We start from the raw sequence: 22,694 nt of genomic DNA, 5'->3' as shown, positions 1-22,694 counted from the left end.
CAGCCTCCGTATCTTCGAGTGAGTCTTGAACTGGATGAGCCCGAACTGAGAGTCTTGTAGTACCCTGGTAAACCAAAAATCCAATGGCATCTCTCCTGTCATTTTATAGATGGACCTGTAACCGTGCTGAACTTCCAAGATTCGGTCCATACACACACAACCAATCCGTTTTGCGAAGGGTTTATCAAGTTGGGCATTGCTGACCACTTCAGAAAAACTCTTGGTCCTGATCATGTAATCGAGGTATGGAAAACTGCAGCCCTTGATATCGTCAAGCGTTTTGCTCATTCTCATAAGGGCTTGGGCGTGATAACCTGTTTTATTGAGGTGTCTTAAAACTTCCTTGTCGCCTGCGGCATTGCGAGCACCAGGAATGTTGATTTAGCAGGCAGCTTCGGGGAACCATTCGTCCATTTCGTGAACCGAGTACGGACGTTTCCGAGAGCGTCTCCTGTCGCTGGGAATGTGTCGTCTGCCAGTAAGATTCTTATATTCTCTCACCCTCTTTCCAGCCCCTCGCGGTTCCGAATCAGTGGTATAGGAAGCCTCGTCGCATGATTCCCCTGTCGCGGATATCGTCTCCGTCGTAGATATGACATTGTGGGAGATGATCTCCTTCAGGGAATCTCAGCGTGAGAAACGTAATTCTCGGTTCAGCGGTGCCTGATCCACCCCATGCATAAAATGTGCACGTCGACGTACAGCTTAATAACGACGACGTAAACCGCGGTTCTCCACGGGCCAGACTCGATTGTAAGCCTCTAAAGGTGGGGATGGGCGGAAATCCGCTTCAAGGAGACTCAGGATACCCCTACTGGCAGCTATGTGATTAGTCAGCTTTTTCTATCCCGTTATTTGACGTTTTTGGATGCCGTCCGAATGCTCTGTTTTGACGCCACCCAATATACTTTGCAACACGAAAACGCACGCGCCACCACTTTCAGTAAATTAGACTTCCTTTCTAGTCAAGACACAACACGTCTTTTTTTTTTTTTGGGGATCTTGCCGCGACATTCGCAAAACACACCCTCAAATGGCCGACGAAGAAATCGAACGAGCGGGCGCCATCCCCATCGAGCGCCTGGCCGTCAACGGAATCACCCAGACGGATATCAACCGCCTGGGCGAGTTTGGACTCTACACAGTGGAGAGTGTGGCGTACACGCCCAAAAAACACCTGCTGACCATCAAGGGCATCAGTGAGGCCAAGGCCGACAAGCTGCTATCAGAGGCGTCCAAACTGGTGCCCTTGGGATTCACCACCGCCTCAGACGTGCACCAGACCCGTTCTGGACTCATCACACTAACCACAGGCTCGTCGCAACTGGATACTCTACTGGGAGGCGGTATCGAGACCGGAGCCATCACAGAGATGTTTGGTGAGTTCCGAACGGGAAAATCGCAGCTGTGCCACACTCTGGCCGTCACCTGTCAGCTTCCCATCGATCAGGGAGGAGGCGAGGGGAAGTGTCTGTACATTGACACAGAGGGCACTTTCCGTCCCGAACGTCTGCACCAGATTGCCCGGCGATACGGACTCAACGGAGACGAGGTGCTGGACAACGTGGCATACGCCCGAGCCCACAACTCGGACCATCAGATGCAGCTGCTGCAAATGGCGGCCAACATGATGACCAAGTCGCGGTTCTCGTGTCTCATTGTCGACTCCATCATGGCGCTCTACCGAACAGATTACGCAGGACGAGGAGAGCTGTCTGCCCGTCAGACCCACGTGGCCAAGTTCATGCGAACCCTGCAACGCCTTGCCGATGAGTTTGGCATCGCAGTGGTGATCACCAACCAGGTGGTTGCCCAGGTGGATGGAGCTGTGTTCAACCCGGACCCCAAGAAGCCCATTGGAGGAAACATTGTGGCTCATGCGTCCACCACCCGGCTCTACTTCAAGAAGGGCCGAGGAGTGCAGCGAATCTGCAAGATCTACGACTCGCCCTGTCTGCCAGAAAGCGAGTGTGTCTTTGCTATTCATGAGGATGGAATCGGAGACCCCAAGGATGAGGAGTAGGCGAGGGAAAGCAATGGTTGCAGTAAATAGTGAGACCCATTTTATTTAATCATTTCGAGACTGTAGCGAGCATCTCGACCACATCATGGTCCCATTTTGATTACCTGAGTCGACGGGAATGGTCTCTGCGAACATCGTGCTTACAACCAACTCGGTAAGAGTTCATGGAAAGGAAGAAGGGATCTTTGATCTCCAATTATTTGATATTATGGAAAATATTATCTCAACACTGCAAAATTCGTCGCAATAAGGACTACTACATCACACAGCCTAAACTAAACGAGAGTCGACCGCTGAGTCAGCAGATCATAACGCCAGGGTGAAGACAGCCCAGGAACCAGTAGAGAAACAATATATCACGAGAGAAGCAAAAAAGAATGGACGACACCGGAATCGAACCGGGGACCTCGCGCATGCTAAGCGCATGTGATAACCAACTACACCAGACGCCCTCGATGTGTCCCGGGTAGGACACCGGTATTTGATCTCGAATTTGGAGCATCACACCGAAAAAAACGCCGTATTTCGATATGGAACTGGAAGAACAGGTGGACAAGCGAACACGAGGGTCATGTGCTCTTCAGAACAGTTGAATCTGAAACCGATGTGCTGGTATACCATTGTTTATAGGCCTCGAGAAGTTGTAGAGTATTCCCTAGAACAAAAAAAAAATAAAAAAAAAACAAGTAAAAAAAAAAATACAAGTTAAAAAAAACAAGTAAAAAAAAAATTACAAGTTAAAAAAAACACTGTAATGTTATATATGAAAAAACCGCTCCAGTTTTGATCATAGGGGAATTGTACATTGTAGATAGCAATGGATTTAATATCAAGTGCAATTTGAATTTTTTAAGATACCGAGATTGTGAAGGTCTAGACCAAATCACAGCGACGTTTGGTACTGTCTTGAAGAACGGCTATCCCCAGTGATTAATGGTGAATTACTCGGAATTTGACAATATATGGTTACTAAGTACAACTGAAAACTATTTTTGAACTACAATCTACCATATCCGTATGGTCATATGGTCATTAATAGCCCAGTAGAAGATGCAACAGTACACTGTGTGTATGTACTTGTACATAGCCAGCTGTGCAGTATGGACAATGACAATGATGATGTTATATATCAGTTAGCTACGACAGTCTCAATTGCATATTACTCTTTCGATTCCACAACTTATATTGTCATTCAGATCTTATGAACGGATTGTCTCTGAGAAGTTCCGCACCTTACCCACCACAGATTCAGACTATCATACATTACGTACTGTACCCGTGTTCATACTATCTGAGACGATTCCAATCGCCGCATTCGACTCGCAATTACTTTTTCTCATGGTATAATTCCTTTTTTTGGCTGCTTCCAAACCATGCCATGAGCTGAAACCAACGTCCAGTTGACTCGGCTAAGGACGGTTTTCGGAGCAACCAGAACCCTCAGTGATTCAGACGTCAGTCGTCCTTGGAGAGAGTCCCGTAATACAAACCCGCAACACGCCCCTGGAACCCCCAACTCCATTCACCTTCTGCTTATTTCCTTCACGTGACCGGTTTCCTGGAGCTACATGAAGTCTCTCATTACTAAGTATACTGTATTGTAGCCGAATTACCATTCACATGATCCCCAGATTTTGTTAGCGGCGGTTTTAGCGTGCGCCGTTGAAAATTAGGGCTACGTGTAGACGGTGTTGTAGTAGGGCTATGGAAATGAAAGTGGTACTGCAAGAATCTACATCACCTGGAGAATTGATTGCTAATCTCAAAACCCCCCATATATATCTCCACACACTCACCAATCTCCTGCTACGAATTCCTCCACCGAAACCTTATTTGAACCACATCCCATACAACAACAAGGTTGGTGACCAATGAGATGAGTGGGAATTGTCTTTTGAGGAGAGCGATATAAGTGGGTTAGTAAGCAAGTCGCGTGATACGGTCATACAAGCAGATATCTGCAGGCAATATAATAAAACCCCCCCGGACTGTTGCTGTCCCCAACCCCCCCACCAATCATCCCAGGGTTAGGGCTCATCCCACTACCCCACATCGGTGAATGGACGGAGGTTAAACAACTTTATCCCTATTACTCTCGGCAAGAGTTCATTTTTCACAACTACACCACGCACTACACTCACTTCACCACCCACCACGCGACACTTGTGAAGACCGACTCTCCTTCTGAATCCCCCCATCTTCGAAATGTCGGCTCACGGGACGTACGAAAATAAACGCACTTTGGCGTACGTGTGCAAAAGCGGTTTGGCAGGAGGCATGGCTGGATGTGTTGCTAAGACTGTGATCGCTCCGCTGGATCGAGTCAAGATTCTGTTCCAGACGTCGAATCCCGAGTTCCGCAAGTATCGTGGCTCGTTTCTGGGCTTCTGGCGCGCAGGAAAGTTCATTTACAGCCAACAGGGCGTGTGGGGTTTGTTCCAGGGCCACTCGGCGACGCTGCTGCGAATCTTTCCCTATGCTGCAGTCAAGTTTGTGGCCTATGAGCAGTTTCGGGCGCTTTTGATTTCCGGTCCCGACCAGGAGGTGGCTCTGCGACGAATGGCAGCCGGCTCTCTGTCCGGAATCGTGTCTGTCTACTGCACTTATCCTCTCGAGTTGATTCGAGTTCGCATGGCGTATGCCACTAACGAGGTTGGAAAGCCCCACGGAGGCCGGCTACTGGCAGCGGCTCGGTCCATCTACGCCGAGACTCCGTCGGCAAAGGCCACCCAATTCTTCTCGCCCAGAATAGCTGCCTGGACCAACTTTTACCGAGGCTTCACCCCCACGATTATGGGTATGATCCCATACGCAGGCGTCTCGTTTCTGACCCACGACTACATCCACGACCTGTTCCACACACGGTACTTCCGATCATGGACCGTCAAGGGCGAGATTGCGCCGAAAAAGACTTATCCGCATCTACTGGAAACCAACAATGACGATGTCATGCTGGAGGGCCATCACCATGAGGACGAAGACAAGAAGGTGTCATACAAAAGAGAGCCCCTCAAGGCGTGGGCACAACTCATTGCCGGAGGAGTGGCCGGAATGGTGTCGCAAACTGCATCGTATCCGTTCGAGGTGATTCGACGACGTATGCAGGTCGCAGGCGCACAGGCGGGCTCATCAGGAGTGCATCCCAGCATAGTGGCGACCGCACTGACAATTTACAAGGAAAGCGGCTTCAAGGGTTTTTTTGTGGGACTCACTATTGGATATATAAAGGTGACTCCAATGGTCGCATGTTCGTTCTTTGTCTACGAGAGAATGAAGCATTGGTTGGGCATTTAATGTATATATTTATTGCATGTCGAAGCGGTTGGACCTGGAAACAATCATGTCCACCTGCAGACTTTGATGAACTGACACATGGGTCTTACAATAGGAGAGAACACTGGTATGCGTGAAGGTGCCAGTGCGGCTTACAGAGTTGAAAGTCAACGTATGCCTAGCTTTGGAGATGGGGAGATGGCATTGTAGAGGTGTGGGTTTCTGTACCATGTGATGTACGTGTAGTATCACTTCTTATCTGTATTAATGGCAATGAGCTGAAAGTGTGCTTGAGATGTCCGAGACTACTTGTAGTACAGTAAGCACCAGATCCACCGGTGACACGATCAGATGACATGATCCACAGATGGGAGATCCACATGTTTGTCCACGATTGGCTCACAGTATGTCTCTTGACTGTCTGTCCAGAGCGCTTGGTGATTGGTATCTAAGCCAGAGCTCCTAAGCCAGACCCTGGACTATGGTGTATGTCTTTCGAGACTCCAGAACTTATTGGGCGAGAGCTATTTGTATCACACTCTGCATCAACAACAGACTCCAACAGTTGTTTATTTTCCAAAGTCAGCAACAATTCAAAGAACGTCAAATGGCATATCTTCAGTTAGCTACTGGGCCGCTCCTGCAATATTTTGGACCTCGGCTCGGCTCGGCTACCGTTTGTTTGAGCTGAGTCATCGGTAAAACAAATAGATGCACCTGTAGAATCTACAGAGCTAGTTAATCTCTATATTAACACATGATCCTAGCAGTACCAATAATGGTCGTTTTTACCGCCATTTCCGCCTTCTCCAAATGTGGGGTATTAAGTTCAAGATAATGCAGAAGCGAGCTATTTTTAGGTTTCAAAGTTGAGATGTGAAAAAGAAAAAAAAATAAAATAAATAAAAAAAAGCGATCAAGGCAGTGATGATGATGAACAACGTTGCAAAAAACAATAAGAAAATGCTCCTCAGTGGAACGGGAATAAGTCGGGTATTTCGAATTTCATTTTGCCTGTTGATCGTAAACCTCTTCCTGAAAATTGGTGGTATACCGGTGGTGTTCCCGGTCAACTGGCTCTAAGAGGCATGAAAAACGAAAATTCGCGAAAACCGCTTTGGTTTAAAATGAGGGAGTCGTCAGAAAAACCTATCGAATCGTTGGAAGACTTATATTTGTTAGCCGCGCGGATATATTCACAGTACACTGGGTGAACTCACATCACCGAAACACCCTCAGAACACCAACTTCAACAGATGACTTCATTCTAAAAGATCTAAATGAGCGGTTCGGTTTGGTCAATTAGTTCACTCTGCTTTTCATTCTGAGATTCTATACAAACAAGTGTCTGATTGGCTACAAAGGTTTCAATAACTCTGCCGACCAGGTGTCGCAAGCTTCAGGTATGTATACTCACTTGTACGTACCAGGTACCAAACCTGGAGAGCATCAGCAGTCACATGATCAAAGACTCGAAATATCTTTTCCATAAGCGATATACTTTTCCGTAGGCGATCTACTTTTCCATGAGCGATCTAGTCACCTCTTGAAGCGCTGTAGTATGGGTGCAAGTCCGGAGGCCGCCACGATATTACATACTGTATGTTTAGTCGTACTGCATCATGTAATTCACGCTACTATTCTGAATTGTGATAGTATTTCCACCTCATTAACCATTCTTCATTTTCCTATCTTTTCAATCATCCACTTCTCTTTTATCCAACTTTGGACCTATGTGCAGTTATCTTGAAGAGCAATCTTGGGTGTGATGAATGTATCGTCAAACGTGAACTAGTGACACCGTCATGAACGTACTTTGGCAATGCCTTATTCACGAAAAAACTCTTCACTGTGGCTCCTTTAGCCCGGTTATCGAATCTCGACTCTTGGCTCTTGGCTCTTGGCACGAGAATGTGAAGATGCCGTATCCTCCGTCAAGGAGCAGAGATAGTCTCAATGAAATCTGAAAGCCAAGACGATCTTTCATTGGTGTCATACACCCCGGCTATATTTGCTCATCTCTGTCCAATGTGAAGTCTGGGCATCTAATTTTTCACCCTTCTTTATCTGCTCACAAAAATGAGCATGATGATTGATCCTGAAGCTTGAGATGGACAGACCTTGAAGGTCGTTTGTTGGACACACACAAAACACACAGAATTAAATGTCATCTCATCTACAACCAGACGAGATCTATCTAAATATCTCCAGTATCATCCATATCCGATACAATACCCGTAACTATCTACACGCACCTTCCATCTTCGCCATGCCGATAAATCTTTTATCAATCTACCGGGATTGCACGTACGAATGTACTGTCCCTGGACTTGGTGAACAAAGAGTGGTGAGACATGCCCACCTTTGATGAGACAGACGATCAAAGGTGGAGTGTGTCAGCTGTCAGCTGTGAAATAACCTCCTAGCGTGTTCTCATAGTCAATACGGGTTGGTACAAGCGCAGTATTTGTTAGCCATACACAATGCTCTCTACAGCTGACCATACCCGCTCTGTCTTGTCAAAGATTCTGACCACTGCCCTGGCTCCTGCATCATACTCACTCCTTGGACGTACTCAACATGTTGAAAGCCAAGAAAGAAGCCGCTCACCTCCGGAAGGAATACGACCCCAGGCACACAGGTTACAGGCACGGACTGGCTATGGAGGAACAATCAAAATGGAACAGAGCTACGGACACAAATGACAAGCGCGCGCTACGCCGAATGTTTGAGAAAGACAAAGAAAGCAGGTTTCCATCCGGGGCTCTGTTATCAAAATCATCTCAGACACGCACGAGATGACGATAACTGTGGCTGGTGAAGGTGTGGCGTTGTGGCTAGTGCGAAAATAGGCTCGCATGCATGTGCATAGAGAGCAAAGAATCAAGGGGCATTTTGGAGATGTTACGAGTGATGGATTCTGGTAGTTATTGGTATCAAAAAGTTCACATTACCCTGTCGAATTCTTTTCTATAGCCCAAATCCACTCATAAATCTGGGTTGATGTCCCATTCTTCCTTCCTCCAAATCTGACACTCTCTGAGGTCTCTTTTCCAATCTGCTCACTTATACGTGATCATGCATAGTAAATGAGCAGACAACAGCCACCTTGGGGGTTATTTCGGGCACCGTGTCGGAGAATGGCCTAGAAGTATTTCTAAAATGACTCATTTGAGATAAGTCATAGGTTTCTCTCGTACCGGTTCTTGAATCTGTTGTTTTCAGCCTCGCCTACCTTGTACAGTAGTCTATATTCTTTTACGACACTCTAATCGGGTCCAGTATTAGGGTCAACTAATTCCAAGTACAATTAAGGTTGTTCCAAGAAAAGGAGGCTGTTACCCCGAAGTCAAGAGACCCCGGCGAGGACAAAGAAGACGAGATCTTTCAGCTCCATTTTGCGATTTCTTTGGATTATTTTTTTTCTTTCGCTTTTGTAGAATACATCTGATATGAAATTGCTCAATCGCAACATATATATAACAAGCATCCGGTCACTATCTATCTGATCTCTGTATAACGATCTGAAGATCTACGACACTCAAGAAAAAACAAAGGCGAAAAAAATGAAGCTGTCAAACCTCATCTGCTCCACGATGTTGGCTTCAGCGGCTGTGGCCTTCTCACCCATCAACGTGCACTCCATCGAGCCTCTGATCAACTCCAGTGAGTCGTTGCAAGTTCGAGAGATTCTCAAGGTTGACCGAACCCGACTCTTGTGTGCCGTTGACGGCGCCGGAAACAAGCGAGCTTGTCTGACTGAGTTCAACAACAAGAACATCGATGTGTTGGCAGCTTCTCTCAACAATGTTCTGCTTGGAAAACAACTCGAGGCCCGGTCCGAGGCTTCTTCGAGCTTCTCCGGAGCCGGAAGAAACAGCGACGAGGAATTGGACTGTTCCTTCGAGCCTCGAGATCTCAAAAAGCCCATTCGAATCGGCGCTCTTTTTGCCGTTCTGGCCACCTCGGCCCTTGGTGTTTTCCCACCCGTTTTGGCCACCTCTGTGTTCAAAATCAACCTCCAGTCGCTCCCCATGACCTTCGTCAAGCAGTTTGGAACTGGAGTGGTTCTGAGTACCGCATATGTGCATCTGGCAGCTGAGAGTCAGGAGGACTTCACCAACGAGTGTCTTGGAGACCTTAGCTACGATCCCACTGCCATGTCTCTTGCGTTGGCTGGTACTTTCATTGCCTTTGTGCTTGAATACGGCTCTGCCAGATGGCTCCGAGCCCGTCATGAGCGAAAGAAGCCCAACCACTCCAGTGAATCGGACGATTGCGACAAGGACCAGGTCAAGGGTGCCGTGGACGTAATTGAAACCCAGATCGACATGTCTGGAGCCGCCAACATGGGCTGTGCTGCTCACAACGCCACTCTGATTGATCCTAACGATAAGATCTCCGTCATTATCATGGAGGGAGGCATCATTTTCCATTCTGTTCTTGTCGGCGTTGCAGTCACAATTGCCGACGATGACGGCTTCATTTCTCTGTTCATCGCCATTCTGTTCCACCAGGCGTTCGAAGGTATCGGCCTTGGGTCTCGAATCGCCGGACTTCGTGACTCGTCTCTGTTCTTCAAAATGAGCATGTGCACCTATTTCACCATCATCACTCCCATCGGCATGGCTATTGGTCTCGGTGTCATGGACTCCATGAACTCCAACGACCCTGCCACCATTTGGGCCATTGGAACCATCTCGGCTCTGTCTGCTGGCGTGCTCATTTGGGCTGGAGTTGTGGAGATGTTGGCGTTCGACTGGCTGTTTGGAGATCTTTCTTTTGCACCCAAAAAGCGAGTCTTTTTCGCAATGTCGGGTCTGGTTGGAGGCATGATTTGTATGTCCCTCATCGGAAAGTGGGCCTAGTCCTTGCCAAAGGCGATATAATGATTAATGAATAGATAATACGATTTTATGAGTTGAGTAGAGAAGGATGGACAAGTGCGGAACTGAGAAATAGCTACGAGTGGTGGAGTATTGCGGTCCACTGAATAGTTGGAAGCAGCGTCATAACTCTGCATCCCATTTGGAATGAAGACGAGAGAAGTGACGATGTGATCTGTGAAGGTGAAGGGTCAGTTGATCACGCACAAATGATTAATTAGCAATTTGACATGGCATACAGTGCACTGACAATCAACAATATATCCACAGATAACAGTTAATACTTGCAAATGCCCATCTGACAGCCTACACTAATCGTACAATAAGACTCGCGGCAAGTTGGGCGCTCTGTAGCTCTGCTGCTACATCCACTGCACTCGCTGCTACACAGCTAGTACAGTTCGTCAATCGTTTCATCATATAACATACATAGTTCCTTCATCGACAGTGTTAGGTTGATACTGTCAATGCAGGGTTGTAGCTGGAGTTGCCGCTTATCTGGGACCAAGCTTGGCCAGGCATGCGGGGCCCTGCTCCTCCCACTCTTGTTTGGAGATCCACATGTGCTCCTTGTCATGCATAATGTTAGCAAGCACGGCACCTCCCAGGAAGACCATATGTCGTCGTCGAGGGGGGTCCTCAATTTTGACCTTGAAGTTGTTGAGTCGGGTGGGGTCGCCGTTAAGCACCCGGGTGAGCCACAGCTGCTTGAGCTCCTTCTCCATTCGGGATGGCAGACCGGGATACATGGACGAACCTCCAGACAACACAATGGCTTTGTACAGCGACGATCGCACATCAATGTCGGCGGCCTGGATAGTGTTGAACAGCGTCTCGGCGATTCCAGGCTGTTCCGAGTCGACCAGATGGGGCTGGAACAGACACTCGGGGGCCTCGAATCGCTCTGATCCCAGCTTGATGGTTCGGCCGTCAGGAAGTTCGTAGGTGTCGACCAGAGCAGTGGTTTCGTTGGCGAGCTTTGTGTCGAGGTCCAGGTCGTAGGAGACGTAGCAGAACTTCTCCTTGATCTGTCGCACGGTCTCGAAGTCGGCAGTTCGGTTGAAGGCGTATCCTCGTCGCAGTAGCAGAGCAATCAGCTGTCGGGTGACATCTCGACCAGCGACGTCCAGACGACGGGTCAGGTGGTTGAGCACCACAGACTCGTAGACAGGCACCACGTGGGTAACACCGTCTCCAGAGTCCACCACCACTCCTGACGACAGGCCCTGTGCGTACAGAGCCAGGACGGCCTGGATGGCTACATAAACGCCATTGAAGCCGTAGTGCTCAAACATGATCTCGCACATCTTTTCCCGGTTCTTGAGGGGGTTCATGGGAGGCTCTGTGAGCAGCACCTTTCGACCCCGGGTGTCAATCTTCATCTTGTCGTAAAACGAGTGGTTCCACAGGTGACCCATGTCTTCCCAGTTTCGAATCACTCCGTTCTCCATCGGGTACGAGATCTGCAGCATGTTTCGTGCCGCGGCAGCCTCGTCTCCACACATAATGTCCTTGATGGCCACGTCGCCGTATGTGTCTGTGGCCCGCTCTTCAGCCCGCAGAATGGGCCGACCCACCATCGACGGGAAGGTGTGTTCGGGGAAGTTGGTGCCTCCGTAGCCGATTTTCACAAAGCCGGTTCCTTGATCTAGCACAATTGGTTGTTCGCTCATATTCGCTCAGTGGTGTGGATGGAGGGTGGATGTCATGCACTGTCGAGAGCGCTGTATGCGGGAGTTTATTAGTCAGCCACCCTCGACGAGCCTGCAAAAAACCGTTGTTTTGTAGGCTGACATGGCCAGATGGATGTGACAATGCGACCAGTACACCCCAAATAGCTCAATTGGGTCTCTCTCTTACTAATTGCGTCTCAAACACGCCCTTCTATACACTTTCTTATCTCAACACCGAGCTCCAGCTCACCTCCCATCCCACCTCCGAATTGCTATCTCCATCTAGCCAGCCTGGACAACTTTATTTCCAGGCCGCGAAATGTCGGAGATGTTCAAATAGAGTAAAAAAGGGCAGAAAAACAGCTGAAAAAGGGTAAAAAAGAGCAGAAAAAGAAGCAGAAAAAGAGAAAAAAAAAAGAAGCATAAAAAATAATAAAAAATAATAAAAAAATAATAAAAAATAATAAAAAATAATAAAAAAAATAATAATAATAATAAAATAATAATAATAAATAATATAAATAATAATAAAAATAATAAAAATAAAAAAAAAAATAAAAAACAAAAAAAAAAAATAGTAATAGCTACGGCCCCCAGTCGGGGAACGCGGATACTGTACGCTTAAGGGTTGTGCTAATAAAACAATCTCCTCTTCACCCCACCATCCATATACAATGTACTCATACTAATACTCTTACATCCAGTACATACTGTTCACTCATGGTTGTAGCTTGTTGCAGTGCTACATCAACACTTATCTGAAACAAAACGACCAAAATACTTTGGTTGATCGCTTGATATTTATTATTACTAATGGAAAAATATTACTAATAGAAAAATGCCAAGAATTGCTCACGTTTTCTTTTAGTACCTGGCACGTAATAATCAATCAATAGTCAGACCTTGTTGAAAACATCACTTCCAAGACTCCGTATCTCCGAACTATAGAGGTGAGACAGTCATAGGCGTAATCAACCATCAAGTACATAACTAAACTTACAACAACCAGTGTGATGTACACACCTGCCCTCCACCAAAGCCATGTTATCATGCAATCATAATTCGTTATATAAATAGCTATATGCATATTTTTCAAGATGCTTTTCGTCCCCTCATTGTATATCGCCTACCGTGTCTCTGAGAAGTCTAAGGATTGTGCCGGCGCTGGTAGAACAACACATACGCATTCTTGTTAACAACGGCTCGCTCGTTCACGTTTCTGTTCACCACCGTATCGTCAAAGTAGCACCATCCGAGCTTGCCACGCTTGCAGAACGACGTGTAATGACCCCCGCGCAGCGTTCCGTAATGGTTGGCCACTCCAAACAGTGAGTACCGGAAAGGAGCCGTCTGGCCACGAGGAAGCAGCTTCTTCAAGAAGGGCTCGTCCTCCGATGTGGGCGGAGGCCAATACCGCGTGAGATCCATCTCCAGAGGGTACGTAACAAACGTGTTGAGCTTGTCTCCATAGCCCCGTGAGTGGTCGAACCGCTTGAGATGGATGATCAAAGTTTCTGGAAGCCGCGAGATCTTCATAGACTTGATAGTGGGCCGCGGCTTCTTGCACGTAGGGCACTGCCACATGTTTTCGCCCTCCAGCAACTCCGGCTGCGTAAACTGGTTGAAGCAGTCGTACAGCGTTGGGAGAGTGGCCCCAGCGTACTTGGGGATGGGCAGAGTTAGCGACGAGAATGCAGTGTATGTCGTCGACGTCATTTTGCACACAGTACACTGGAGCTTTGATTGGTACTGGCCCTGAAATTCGTCGACAATAAACGAAGACGCGGACTTGAGGTACCGCTCCCACTCCAGAGATGACACAATTCGAACACTCATCTCCTCTCGTCGCTTCTCCTCGCTCTCGGTCAGCTCACGGGGCTTGTATTGACCATCGCCCACAGAGTTGAGCTCCTCATGCAGGCCATCAAGAATGAAAGTCAAAAATTCCTGACAGTCATGCTGCTCCATGCCGCTGAACTGAGAGTTGACATGTGCAATGATTCCTTTGAAGGAAGTGGGGACCAAGTAAGGGTAAGCGTTCGCCACTAGAGCCTGCACGAGATCAGCATACTTGGCAATCAAAGCTCCCTTGTATCCCAGCTTTGACTTCATGTTGACTCGATGCTTGTATGCCTGATTCACAATGATCTTGGTCAGCTGCGATGTGGCAAGACACTGGATGATGCAGTTGATATAGCAGGTGTTTCCGAGGTTCTTGAGACCTGTGGTAAAGGTCAGAGACATGGGGGGAGGCGATCCGGACATGGGTGCAAGATGGGGCAGGTACGGCGACTGTGGGATAGGCTGGCGCACACTCTTGTAACTGGGGAACTCGCCATTGTGTTTTTCTTTTGGCGAATAAGCACTGGGCGGCTGTTTGATCGGTGAAGAGGCCGTATTCACCGACAACTGAGGAAGAGCATGGGAGTAATAGCCATGCGAAGACCGGGCAGCCTGGGCGGGCTGAGATACGCCGTGTGTGTGGTGCCTGGACTCCGGTAGGGGCTCGTTGAGATACGGATGACATGAGTACATTTGATTTTTGTACGAGCTGGGATCCGGCAACGACGTGGATGAAGATAGGGCCATTGATTGTGGGAGGTTGAGCGACGACGAAGACGACATTGCAGAGGGGGGTTTCGGAGGCGGGGTGGTTGGTACTGGAGGGGGAGTTGGGGATGACTGGTTAGGACCATATGAGTACGCATAGCTGGCGTAGTTGCTGGCGTAGGGGTGCGAATAGACTCTGTTGGGGTCGTAGGACGCCACGGGGGTAGGATCCGTTTGTGTTCGTGCCAGCTCTGCCCTTTGCTGTAGAGGGGACCGGGTGTCAATGAAAGATGTGGCAGCTCCTGAGTGTCTCCACTCGTCCAGACCTCCAACCAGCAGACATGGAGGGCGTTGAAGAGGCCGCTTGAACGCCTGGCTGTAGAGCGCCTTGAGCAGAATTTTCAGCGGACGGGTCTGGTAGCTTGTACTGTTCTGGTCGTAGAAGACAACGATTTCAAACGCCGATCGGGCCATGAACCGCTCAAACTCCTCCGTCGTCAGTGCAGCCAGCATTTTCTCCTCCACTTGCTCATCTGTCATGTCTGCTTCCAGCAGGTGCGGTTCCACACACACAACGTTGGGAGCGGCAATATGGCATTTCTGGAAGTCTGCTCGGGGTCTAATGTCGAGCAGCAGCAGAGTCTCGGGAGCGTGTCCAAGGTACGAGATCAGCTGCGGCGCCTTGAGCGTGATAGTGTGACGTGGCGGTGTGGGCGGAGTCACTGAATGGGGCGGTGGGGAGGGCACAGATGCAGGGCCCACATATGACTGTCGTACGTAGCCTCCGTTTTGCGGCACTGGAACGGGCGGTGGCGATATCTTCGGTGGGGGCATGACACCGTTTTTCGTGGTGGTGGTGCTGCTGCCGTTGGTCGTCAATGTAGCCCGCTGCACCTCGGGGCTCCTACCACGCAGTTTCTCCAGCTTGTCTTTGAGTGGATCAGTCTCTGTGGGGGGGGCAGACTGTTGTTGGACGTCGAGATGCGAAAAGCCTCGTATAGTGTCGTCGATGGATTGCAGCAGGTCGTCGTTGGACTGTCGTCGCACACCCGATGTCTTTTCCCGCACATACTTGCCCTTGACAGTGGAGATGAGCTCCAGCACCCGTCTGTCGGTTTCGGCCAGGTCACACAGCTCCACGTACGTCTCGTGGAAAGGGCCCTTCTTGGCCTGGAATTTATCGTAGTCCGGGTGGCGAGGGATGCACACAAACAGAATCTCGCGGGCCTGGAATATGTGGTAGGCTGCCAGCTCCAGGTCCATCTCCAACATCTGCTTGTACTGCTCTATCTGAGATAGTGCCAGATCGACCATGCGCTTGGGCTTGAAGCCCGACACGGCCCCTGTTGCCTGCCTCGCGGCCTTCCCCAGCTCTTCTAGATTGGTGTATCGCATGGGTACAACTGGTGTGCGGTTGAGCTGGAAGTGGTGGTTTGTGTGTGGTTGGCCATGGTTATTAGGTTTAGCTCCGCCTTGTGTGGCACAGTGCGACACATCATCACGAAGTTGAGGTGACAATGACAAACCACACCCTCGGTGAGGGGACAAAGCGGCGTAGTGCACAGCAGAAGACATAACGATGACGGGAATAACTGTCTCTATATATAAGTTCCCAACCACATTTGTGTCACTAGCACAAAAACTCACTTTATAAAACTGTATGCCATGTCGCACATTATTACCCCAGATCTGATAATGCATAAACGTGTCCGTTATATATGTGGTGACGGGCAGTAACAAATCAGATATTTGTGATTAGTAAGGGGCTCGTCGGAAAATAATGGCTTAGTAATAATATACCTCTCGCGCTTCTTCAACAAAAGAGATTGTTATAATCCCTCGTGTCTGCTATTCAGGCTGTATGATTTGTACAGAGCTGAGATGTATGTATGAAAGTGTACTTGTACATCCAAATACTCGTACATGCAGTTCTATATTTAGGATGGGTTTCTAGGACATGTTGTTGAATTTCCTTCAACAAATTTGTGGCAAAGTCTGTGAATATATGTTATAGAGGATATTTATTGGCTTTTATATTTTTTTATTTATTTTTCTCGAATTTATTCGATTTTGTACCCATTTTTCCCTCCAACCTCTAACTTCAAAGTTCCAGCAAGAATGCAGTTGACAGTCACCCGAGAATGTCTCTGGAATCAATAGGGAGGGCATTTTTTAATTTTTTTATTAATATTTTTTCATTTAATGAACAATATATGGCTCCTTTTATTCTTCTCCGCGGTTTCGTGCAAAAAACAACGACTTTCACTAATCCATATCATATTTAGACCACTCAAGGAGCTATCTATAATCGAACCTTTTCTCCAACAAACTTGGTTGAAACAGTGTGCCCGCTGCTTCATAGTGATGGCCTTTGGTGGATCTAAATAGCGGATATTGAAGAAGTTTTTTGTATCAAATTTATCCCCTCGGTCTCTTCTTCTCACTCATGCTATTAATTTTGCGCTGGCTTCAATATTGAGTCCATTATCGCGAGATCAAAATTCAATCTAGTAGTATGTACTCATTCTCAACTACCCCTGACGAGGTGAAACAGACGAACCTTTGTAAGCTAGCTTTCAAGGAGGTACTGTGCTGTGCTTGTACTTCGGCTCGGCTGGCTCTGAATAAATCTTCACATTCGGGGGCTCAAATCTCCCATCGGCTCGTGTCATTGTGAAACCCGAACCCATGGTCTTGTCTGACCATCTCAACTACAGTTCAAGTAGCACCATAAACCCACTTGCCGAAATACTTGATAAAGTTCAACTATTGTGCTGGCCAGTATAAAATTAAAATAAAAAGTATCGTGGCAAATAAATATAAAAAATATATATAAAAAAAAAACCGTCATCATCACTACCTCCATATCTTTGCACCAACCGCATGACAGATACGACCCATGGCTCAATAGAGACAGCCCCGCCAACCCAAGATAATCGCCTCTGACAATGATTACTAAGGACATGGTGATGAACGCCGCGGAGAACGGTGCCCGGTACAGTATGTACATGCAATCTAACATCAGTGGGCTCCATGCCGCCGATTCTGATGCGAAGAAAATGCTGACTAACTGACAGAGGTCAACCGTTTCAGGGTGTCTCTGGTTCTGGGTAGCACCTGAAGAAATAAAGCATATAAAGCTCAGTCAGATGTTACCTCAGATTTTAATGGGCCCCCCCAGAAATGGTCCCCCCCCCCCCCCCCCCCCCTTCAAATCATACACATGCACACACGTATTTATTACTGCCAACTATATGCACATTTACTATATCTTACCAATCCTTCTTACAGTCCTCCACGCCCGAGGCCAAAACCTCGCTGAGCTCCCAATGTCGCACCTTGCCGTTGGCATCAGGCATTCCCTTGCCATACTTGAAGGACAGAATGTTGCCGAGCTGCCACATGACCTTAATGATTCGGTCCAGATCTTCCTTGGTCAGCGCGGCACTCATGCAAAACCGGGCCCGTGACGACGCAATGTCTGTTGCAGGGTAACCCACCACCACCACGGCAATGCCCATCTTCAACAGAATTCGGCCCATTTCAGGCATTTTGGCCGGCACGTACAGGAGCACCGGAATGATGGGCGAGTCGTCAATGCCGTAGACAATGAAACCGAGCCGCTTGAGCGCCAGACGGAGATACCGCGAGTTGAATGCGATACGTTCCAGACGCTCCTCTCCCTCACCAGGCCGAATCTCGCCGTCAATCGTCTGCAGGGCAGCTGTGATCTGTGCGAGAACGGGTGGTGACACGGACTCTGCGTACACGTTGCCCATGTTGTTGACCCGCAGGTGGTTGATTAGCTCGTGCGACGACGCAATGTAACCTCCTGTGGCGCCAAACGACTTGGTGAAGGTGCCCATGAGGATGTCCACACGTGCGGGGTCGACGGCCAGGTAGTCGCAGATACCTCTGCCTCGCGGTCCCAGAGCTCCGATGGAGTGTGCTTCGTCCACAAACAGGTAGAACTTGTATTTGTCTCGTAGATCGCACATGGTGGGCAGATCGGTCATGGTTCCCTCCATGGAGTACAGACCCTCGACGGCAACGAGAATCTTTTTCCAGGGTCGGTGGGTCTTGGGCTGGCCTTGCGAAATCTGTTCTCGCAGGACTCGTTCCAGGTCCTTGGTGTCATTGTGTTTGAAGATTTTAATGACGGCACCAGAGAGACGGGCGCCGTATCGAATGGATCCGTGGTTGAGCGCGTCAGAGAGCACTAGACAGTGCTTGTCGACGAGCGACGAGAAGACCGAGGCGTTGGTGCCGTAGCCCATGGAGTAGACGAGAGCGTCCTCCTTACCCAGAAACTCGGCAACACGCTTTTCGGTCTTGACGTGTGCGTCCAGAGTGCCGCAGACGGCTCGGGTGCCAAAGGACGAGATTCCCTCTGTGTTGATGCTAACCTCGGCTGCGTCTGTGCACTGGCCTGAGGACTGGGCAAATCCAAGGTAGTTGTACGACGACAGGTTGAGACAGTCGGTGGAGGTGCCCAGGTACTTGTAGGTGGTGTTGTAGTCGTTAGAGACTCGGTCCAGCACGGTGATGTATCGTCCGGGGACGCCCGTGACCACTCGGCCGAAACAGTCTCGCAGTCGCTTCTGCAGACGTCGGATGTAGAAGGACTCAAAGTCGGAAAACAGCGGCGCATAGCCGTCCTTGGCCATGAAGTCTGCCACCGTCTCGGGATGGAACACCTTGGCGTAGTAGTCCTGCACGTGGCCACACACAATCATAATCAGATACCCCAGGTAGGTGAGCAGCAGCATGTAGTAGGCCGGCTCCTCTTCTTCGACATGGCGGATTTTTTCGCTGGGCTGCACCTTCTGCTTGTACTTGTACTCCGGCGACGTTAGTCGACCAAACTCCTTTTCCAGCAGCTGTGTTTCGCAGGCCATTGTAACAACGGTGGTGTGGTGTGGGGGAGTAAGAGACTGTCACGTACCAGGTGATGCGTAGAGGCAATTTTTACGTGTCGTAAACTTTAAGGGGGGAGTTGGAGCGTAGTGGTGTGTGGTGGTGGTGTGGGAAAAAGCACCCGCTGGAAGCCCCGCTGAAAACACAAGAACACGTGGCGGCGGAGATCGGGCGGAAGGGCGAAGGGGCGGGCTTCGGTGCTGGTCACGTGATATAGCGCTATGGGGGCCGCGGTCGGTTTGTGTCCTGTCGGCTATAGCGGCTTTAAGCGGTGGTTTGTGTGCGACTGAGACTGGAGTTGGAGTTGACAAGTTGGTGGTGGAACTGGGACCGTAACTCTGTTATTTGAGGAGTGCTCAAACCGGTATGTATAGATGGGGGAAGGGGGGGTGTTGACGTATTTCGGCTATATACAATCTGATTCTGTCTGTGTAACTTGCTCCGGTCTACACTACGAGTGGGAGTAGTTGTAGTTGTAGTTGTAGTGGATGATCGTGGTTGTATCTCGCGTCCTGCTGCGTACCTGGCACCTCCTGCAGCCGAATGCGGGTTCCGAGAATTGAACCCGAGAAGCCGATTTTTGCCCATAAAAAGTCCGCTGGGCGCGGTTTTGGTCACATTCTTCCGCGGTCGGGTCGATAATAGGCATGAATAGCACTAGCTACAAGCAGGCGAATGGCAGCATGTGATAATTAGAACCCCGCGAACGTTGATCTCAATAGACATAATTTTGTTAGTCTTCAGCCGCGAAGTGGAGCCGAACCCAAGACGGGCACCAAACGGGTTGCCTTCAACTTTTGCCTCACATTGCATAGGCAAATGGAGAAGTCCTAAGTGGGCGTTCATTGGAGTGGGGGCCCCAATTGCTGACTAAGATGAAATGGGTAATTGTTGCTGATCTGATGTAAGACGGTGTTGATTAATTGTTGCTGATGTTAGAGTATTGTCAGAGTGCTGTTTTTAGTACAGCCCAGTACTCGTATTGGTGCCCCCCTTTTACGATTACTCCTAACTCTGCCTGTCAGGTCGAAGATATAGCTCAGCAATAATAAATGAACGTCACACGATCAAACCAACTTGCGACAAGTTGGATTGTGGGCCGTGGGCCCTTCGATGCACAAATGTGTCAGGAGCAATCTATCGGAAGCAATATATCATGGCATCCAATCCATTATTTGCGCGAATAAGGGCAATATTGCGGGACTTCGCCGTGTTTATTCTAATTAATTTATTTGAATCATACAGAAATCGAAAAAAAATCGAAAAAAATCTAGGAAGATTCAATCAAGTTATCTCATCTCCATCGGTAGAATGGTAAATATTAAAAATATTAGTTACTCGGTCGCTATCACCATCCTTCAAAGGTGTGCTCAATTGTTCTTCAATATTACGTTCTGGACATTTACTGAATTATTGTGCTACGGCTGAAGCTGCAAGTATTCGTACACGTACTTGTACTAGACCAAAAAACACAATTATAATAACGTCATCGTATTGAAACCCTTCAATCCTATTCCACCACACACAACACCCTTCAATCGGTTTTTTCAGCACCATTTTTCCACACCATTTTTCCGACCACCCAACACCAACATGCACTGAACATGCACATGCACATATGCACTCATGCAGGAGCGTTCACCTCCATTATGACTAAGCAAAACCCGGACTTATCATAGGAGCTGTCTAATGGAAACAAAGAGGGTCAAAAACATGCCGAAAAAAAGTTTGCCAGAATCAGACCAGCATTTGAACATCCCTGAAACGTTCCCAACTCTCGAAACGCCTCACATGCAGCTCCGGGTCGCCACCCAGCGATTTCTCAGCCGCTTCAAAATCCGCTTCGGATCTACCCTAACCCATACCCAACGTTGTGTATGCGCGTCCATGCACTGATTCATCTACACTTTCGATTAGCGACTAAAAACCCCGATTAGCGACGGGACTCTCACGATAAGATATCTTTGAGACCGATCAGTTCATTGACTATCTACAGCATCCGCTAGGACGTGCTGTTTTTTTTCCACCAATTTTTTCGATTTCTCCTGGATTTTGCTGATTTTTTTCACCCATCAACATTTCGATCTCAACCATGGTTTACAGACACCTAGATCAAGGAAGGACATCGTTTCAGACCATCAAGGTGGAGCCAAGGGCCAGTGGAGAGAAACTGTCGACCAAGTTTCACTTTGAGTCGAAAACTCGCGCCATATTCTCCGGCGACTCCGCAGGGGCTTTCATGTATGCAAATTACAAGGGACGGCACGATCTCTGGCAGCAACTGTTGGAAGAAGAGCCCTATGACTTTGACAGCCCCACGTTGGATGTGGCGTCAGGCTCGGGAGTGTCTCTGATGAAAGTGTGTGCTCAGAAACGCGCTCGAAAGGACAAAAATCAGCTGGTTTGCAACGTATATGCTATTGACAACTATTCGAGGGACAAGGAGCGTAAATCGCGCATGAAGAAAATCATCAACAACATCCGATGTGAGAATTTTGTTGACTTGGTAACGCTCAACTCGGCGGATCTCACCCAGTTACCGTACGAATCTGACGTCTTTTCCTTGGTGACTTCTCCATGGGCGTTCAAATCATACGATAAGGTGACCCAGAGACAGATACTAAGAGAAATGGCACGTGTGTGCAAACCAGGAGGCTATATCATCATCACAGACTTGAAGCTGAGCTCCAAAGGACCGCTAGAACAATGGATACAGGACATGGGATGGGAAGAAGTGAACAAGAAAGGAGCCGGACCTTGTGGATGGTTCGGATACTGGTCTACGGAATGCTACAAGTTCCAGAAACCGTACGATGACAATGACAGACACTCGGTCATCACCTCAACCACCACCTCAACCATTCCACCAAGTTTGGTGTATGATACAGATGCTAGCTCTTCGCTCTTCAGAGGAGATACTGATAGAAGCAGTTTGTTCACCGAGAGCGACGCAGACACCATTCATGTGTCTATTAGGTAGCAAATAATGATGAGATCAGACATACAAGCCCATAATTAATAATTGATGCCTTCATGACAGTAACCGCAAAGCCTAGGGCGTTCATAGTTGGCACGTTTGCTGCTTGAAGTCCGGCTACTAGTACAAGTACGTACGTACTATACTTGTACTTGTATTAGTGGATCAAAGAGTAATGAGGAAGTGGCTAACTTTTCTCTCTCTCGTCGAAATGCCACACTCGTTCTGGTTTGGTCATTTTGTCATCGCACAATGTTCCATATGGAGAGCTCATATAGCAAGCATAAAAACTACATTATAAAAGCCTTCAAAACCACTCAATATATGTCATATCTTTTAGAAATTGAACGTATTTGTTTTATGAAGAGCCTATAGACTCTATATATGTAGAAATA

The 22,694-nt window shown here is 48.2% G+C and overlaps 8 protein-coding genes and 1 non-coding gene across 9 annotated transcripts; 4 read left to right on the top strand and 5 right to left on the bottom strand.

The window, feature by feature from the left end:
- Window positions 1-1,033: 1,033 nt before the first annotated feature.
- YALI1_F20820g (uncharacterized protein) lies at window positions 1,034-2,023 on the top strand (the record flags this gene model as incomplete). The annotated part of the gene is made up of 1 exon (XM_505458.2): window positions 1,034-2,023. The coding sequence occupies one exon, from the start codon at window positions 1,034-1,036 to the stop codon at window positions 2,021-2,023; it is 990 nt and encodes a 329-aa protein (XP_505458.2).
- A 378-nt stretch (window positions 2,024-2,401) lies between these two features.
- YALI1_F20806r lies at window positions 2,402-2,475 on the bottom strand. Its single transcript has one exon. It is a non-coding gene; the product is annotated as a tRNA-Ala (tRNA).
- A 1,753-nt stretch (window positions 2,476-4,228) lies between these two features.
- On the top strand, window positions 4,229-5,317 carry YALI1_F20788g (uncharacterized protein; the record flags this gene model as incomplete). Its single annotated transcript, XM_505457.3, has 1 exon — window positions 4,229-5,317. The coding sequence occupies one exon, from the start codon at window positions 4,229-4,231 to the stop codon at window positions 5,315-5,317; it is 1,089 nt and encodes a 362-aa protein (XP_505457.1).
- A 3,545-nt stretch (window positions 5,318-8,862) lies between these two features.
- Window positions 8,863-10,164, top strand: YALI1_F20742g (uncharacterized protein; the record flags this gene model as incomplete). Its single annotated transcript, XM_505456.3, has 1 exon — window positions 8,863-10,164. One exon carries the CDS (start codon window positions 8,863-8,865, stop codon window positions 10,162-10,164), a length of 1,302 nt encoding a protein of 433 aa, XP_505456.3.
- A 512-nt stretch (window positions 10,165-10,676) lies between these two features.
- Window positions 10,677-11,855, bottom strand: YALI1_F20712g (uncharacterized protein; the record flags this gene model as incomplete). Its single annotated transcript, XM_505455.3, has 1 exon — window positions 10,677-11,855. The coding sequence occupies one exon, from the start codon at window positions 11,853-11,855 to the stop codon at window positions 10,677-10,679; it is 1,179 nt and encodes a 392-aa protein (XP_505455.1).
- A 1,146-nt stretch (window positions 11,856-13,001) lies between these two features.
- On the bottom strand, window positions 13,002-16,106 carry YALI1_F20669g (uncharacterized protein; the record flags this gene model as incomplete). The annotated part of the gene is made up of 1 exon (XM_505454.3): window positions 13,002-16,106. The coding sequence occupies one exon, from the start codon at window positions 16,104-16,106 to the stop codon at window positions 13,002-13,004; it is 3,105 nt and encodes a 1,034-aa protein (XP_505454.3).
- Window positions 16,107-17,677: 1,571 nt separating this feature from the next.
- On the bottom strand, window positions 17,678-19,303 carry YALI1_F20637g (uncharacterized protein; the record flags this gene model as incomplete). The annotated part of the gene is made up of 1 exon (XM_505453.3): window positions 17,678-19,303. The coding sequence occupies one exon, from the start codon at window positions 19,301-19,303 to the stop codon at window positions 17,678-17,680; it is 1,626 nt and encodes a 541-aa protein (XP_505453.1).
- A 39-nt stretch (window positions 19,304-19,342) lies between these two features.
- On the bottom strand, window positions 19,343-19,910 carry YALI1_F20631g (uncharacterized protein; the record flags this gene model as incomplete). Its single annotated transcript, XM_068283409.1, has 2 exons — window positions 19,343-19,658; window positions 19,720-19,910. The coding sequence occupies 2 exons, from the start codon at window positions 19,908-19,910 to the stop codon at window positions 19,343-19,345; spliced, it is 507 nt and encodes a 168-aa protein (XP_068139510.1).
- Window positions 19,911-21,414: 1,504 nt separating this feature from the next.
- YALI1_F20616g (uncharacterized protein) lies at window positions 21,415-22,302 on the top strand (the record flags this gene model as incomplete). Its single annotated transcript, XM_505452.3, has 1 exon — window positions 21,415-22,302. One exon carries the CDS (start codon window positions 21,415-21,417, stop codon window positions 22,300-22,302), a length of 888 nt encoding a protein of 295 aa, XP_505452.3.
- Between the last annotated feature and the right edge of the window lie 392 nt (window positions 22,303-22,694).

The sequence above is a fragment of the Yarrowia lipolytica genome, chromosome 1F (assembly GCF_001761485.1).
Source record: "Yarrowia lipolytica chromosome 1F, complete sequence".
Classification (NCBI taxonomy): Eukaryota; Fungi; Ascomycota; class Dipodascomycetes; order Dipodascales; genus Yarrowia; species Yarrowia lipolytica.
This window is presented reverse-complemented; position numbering and strand designations above follow the sequence as displayed.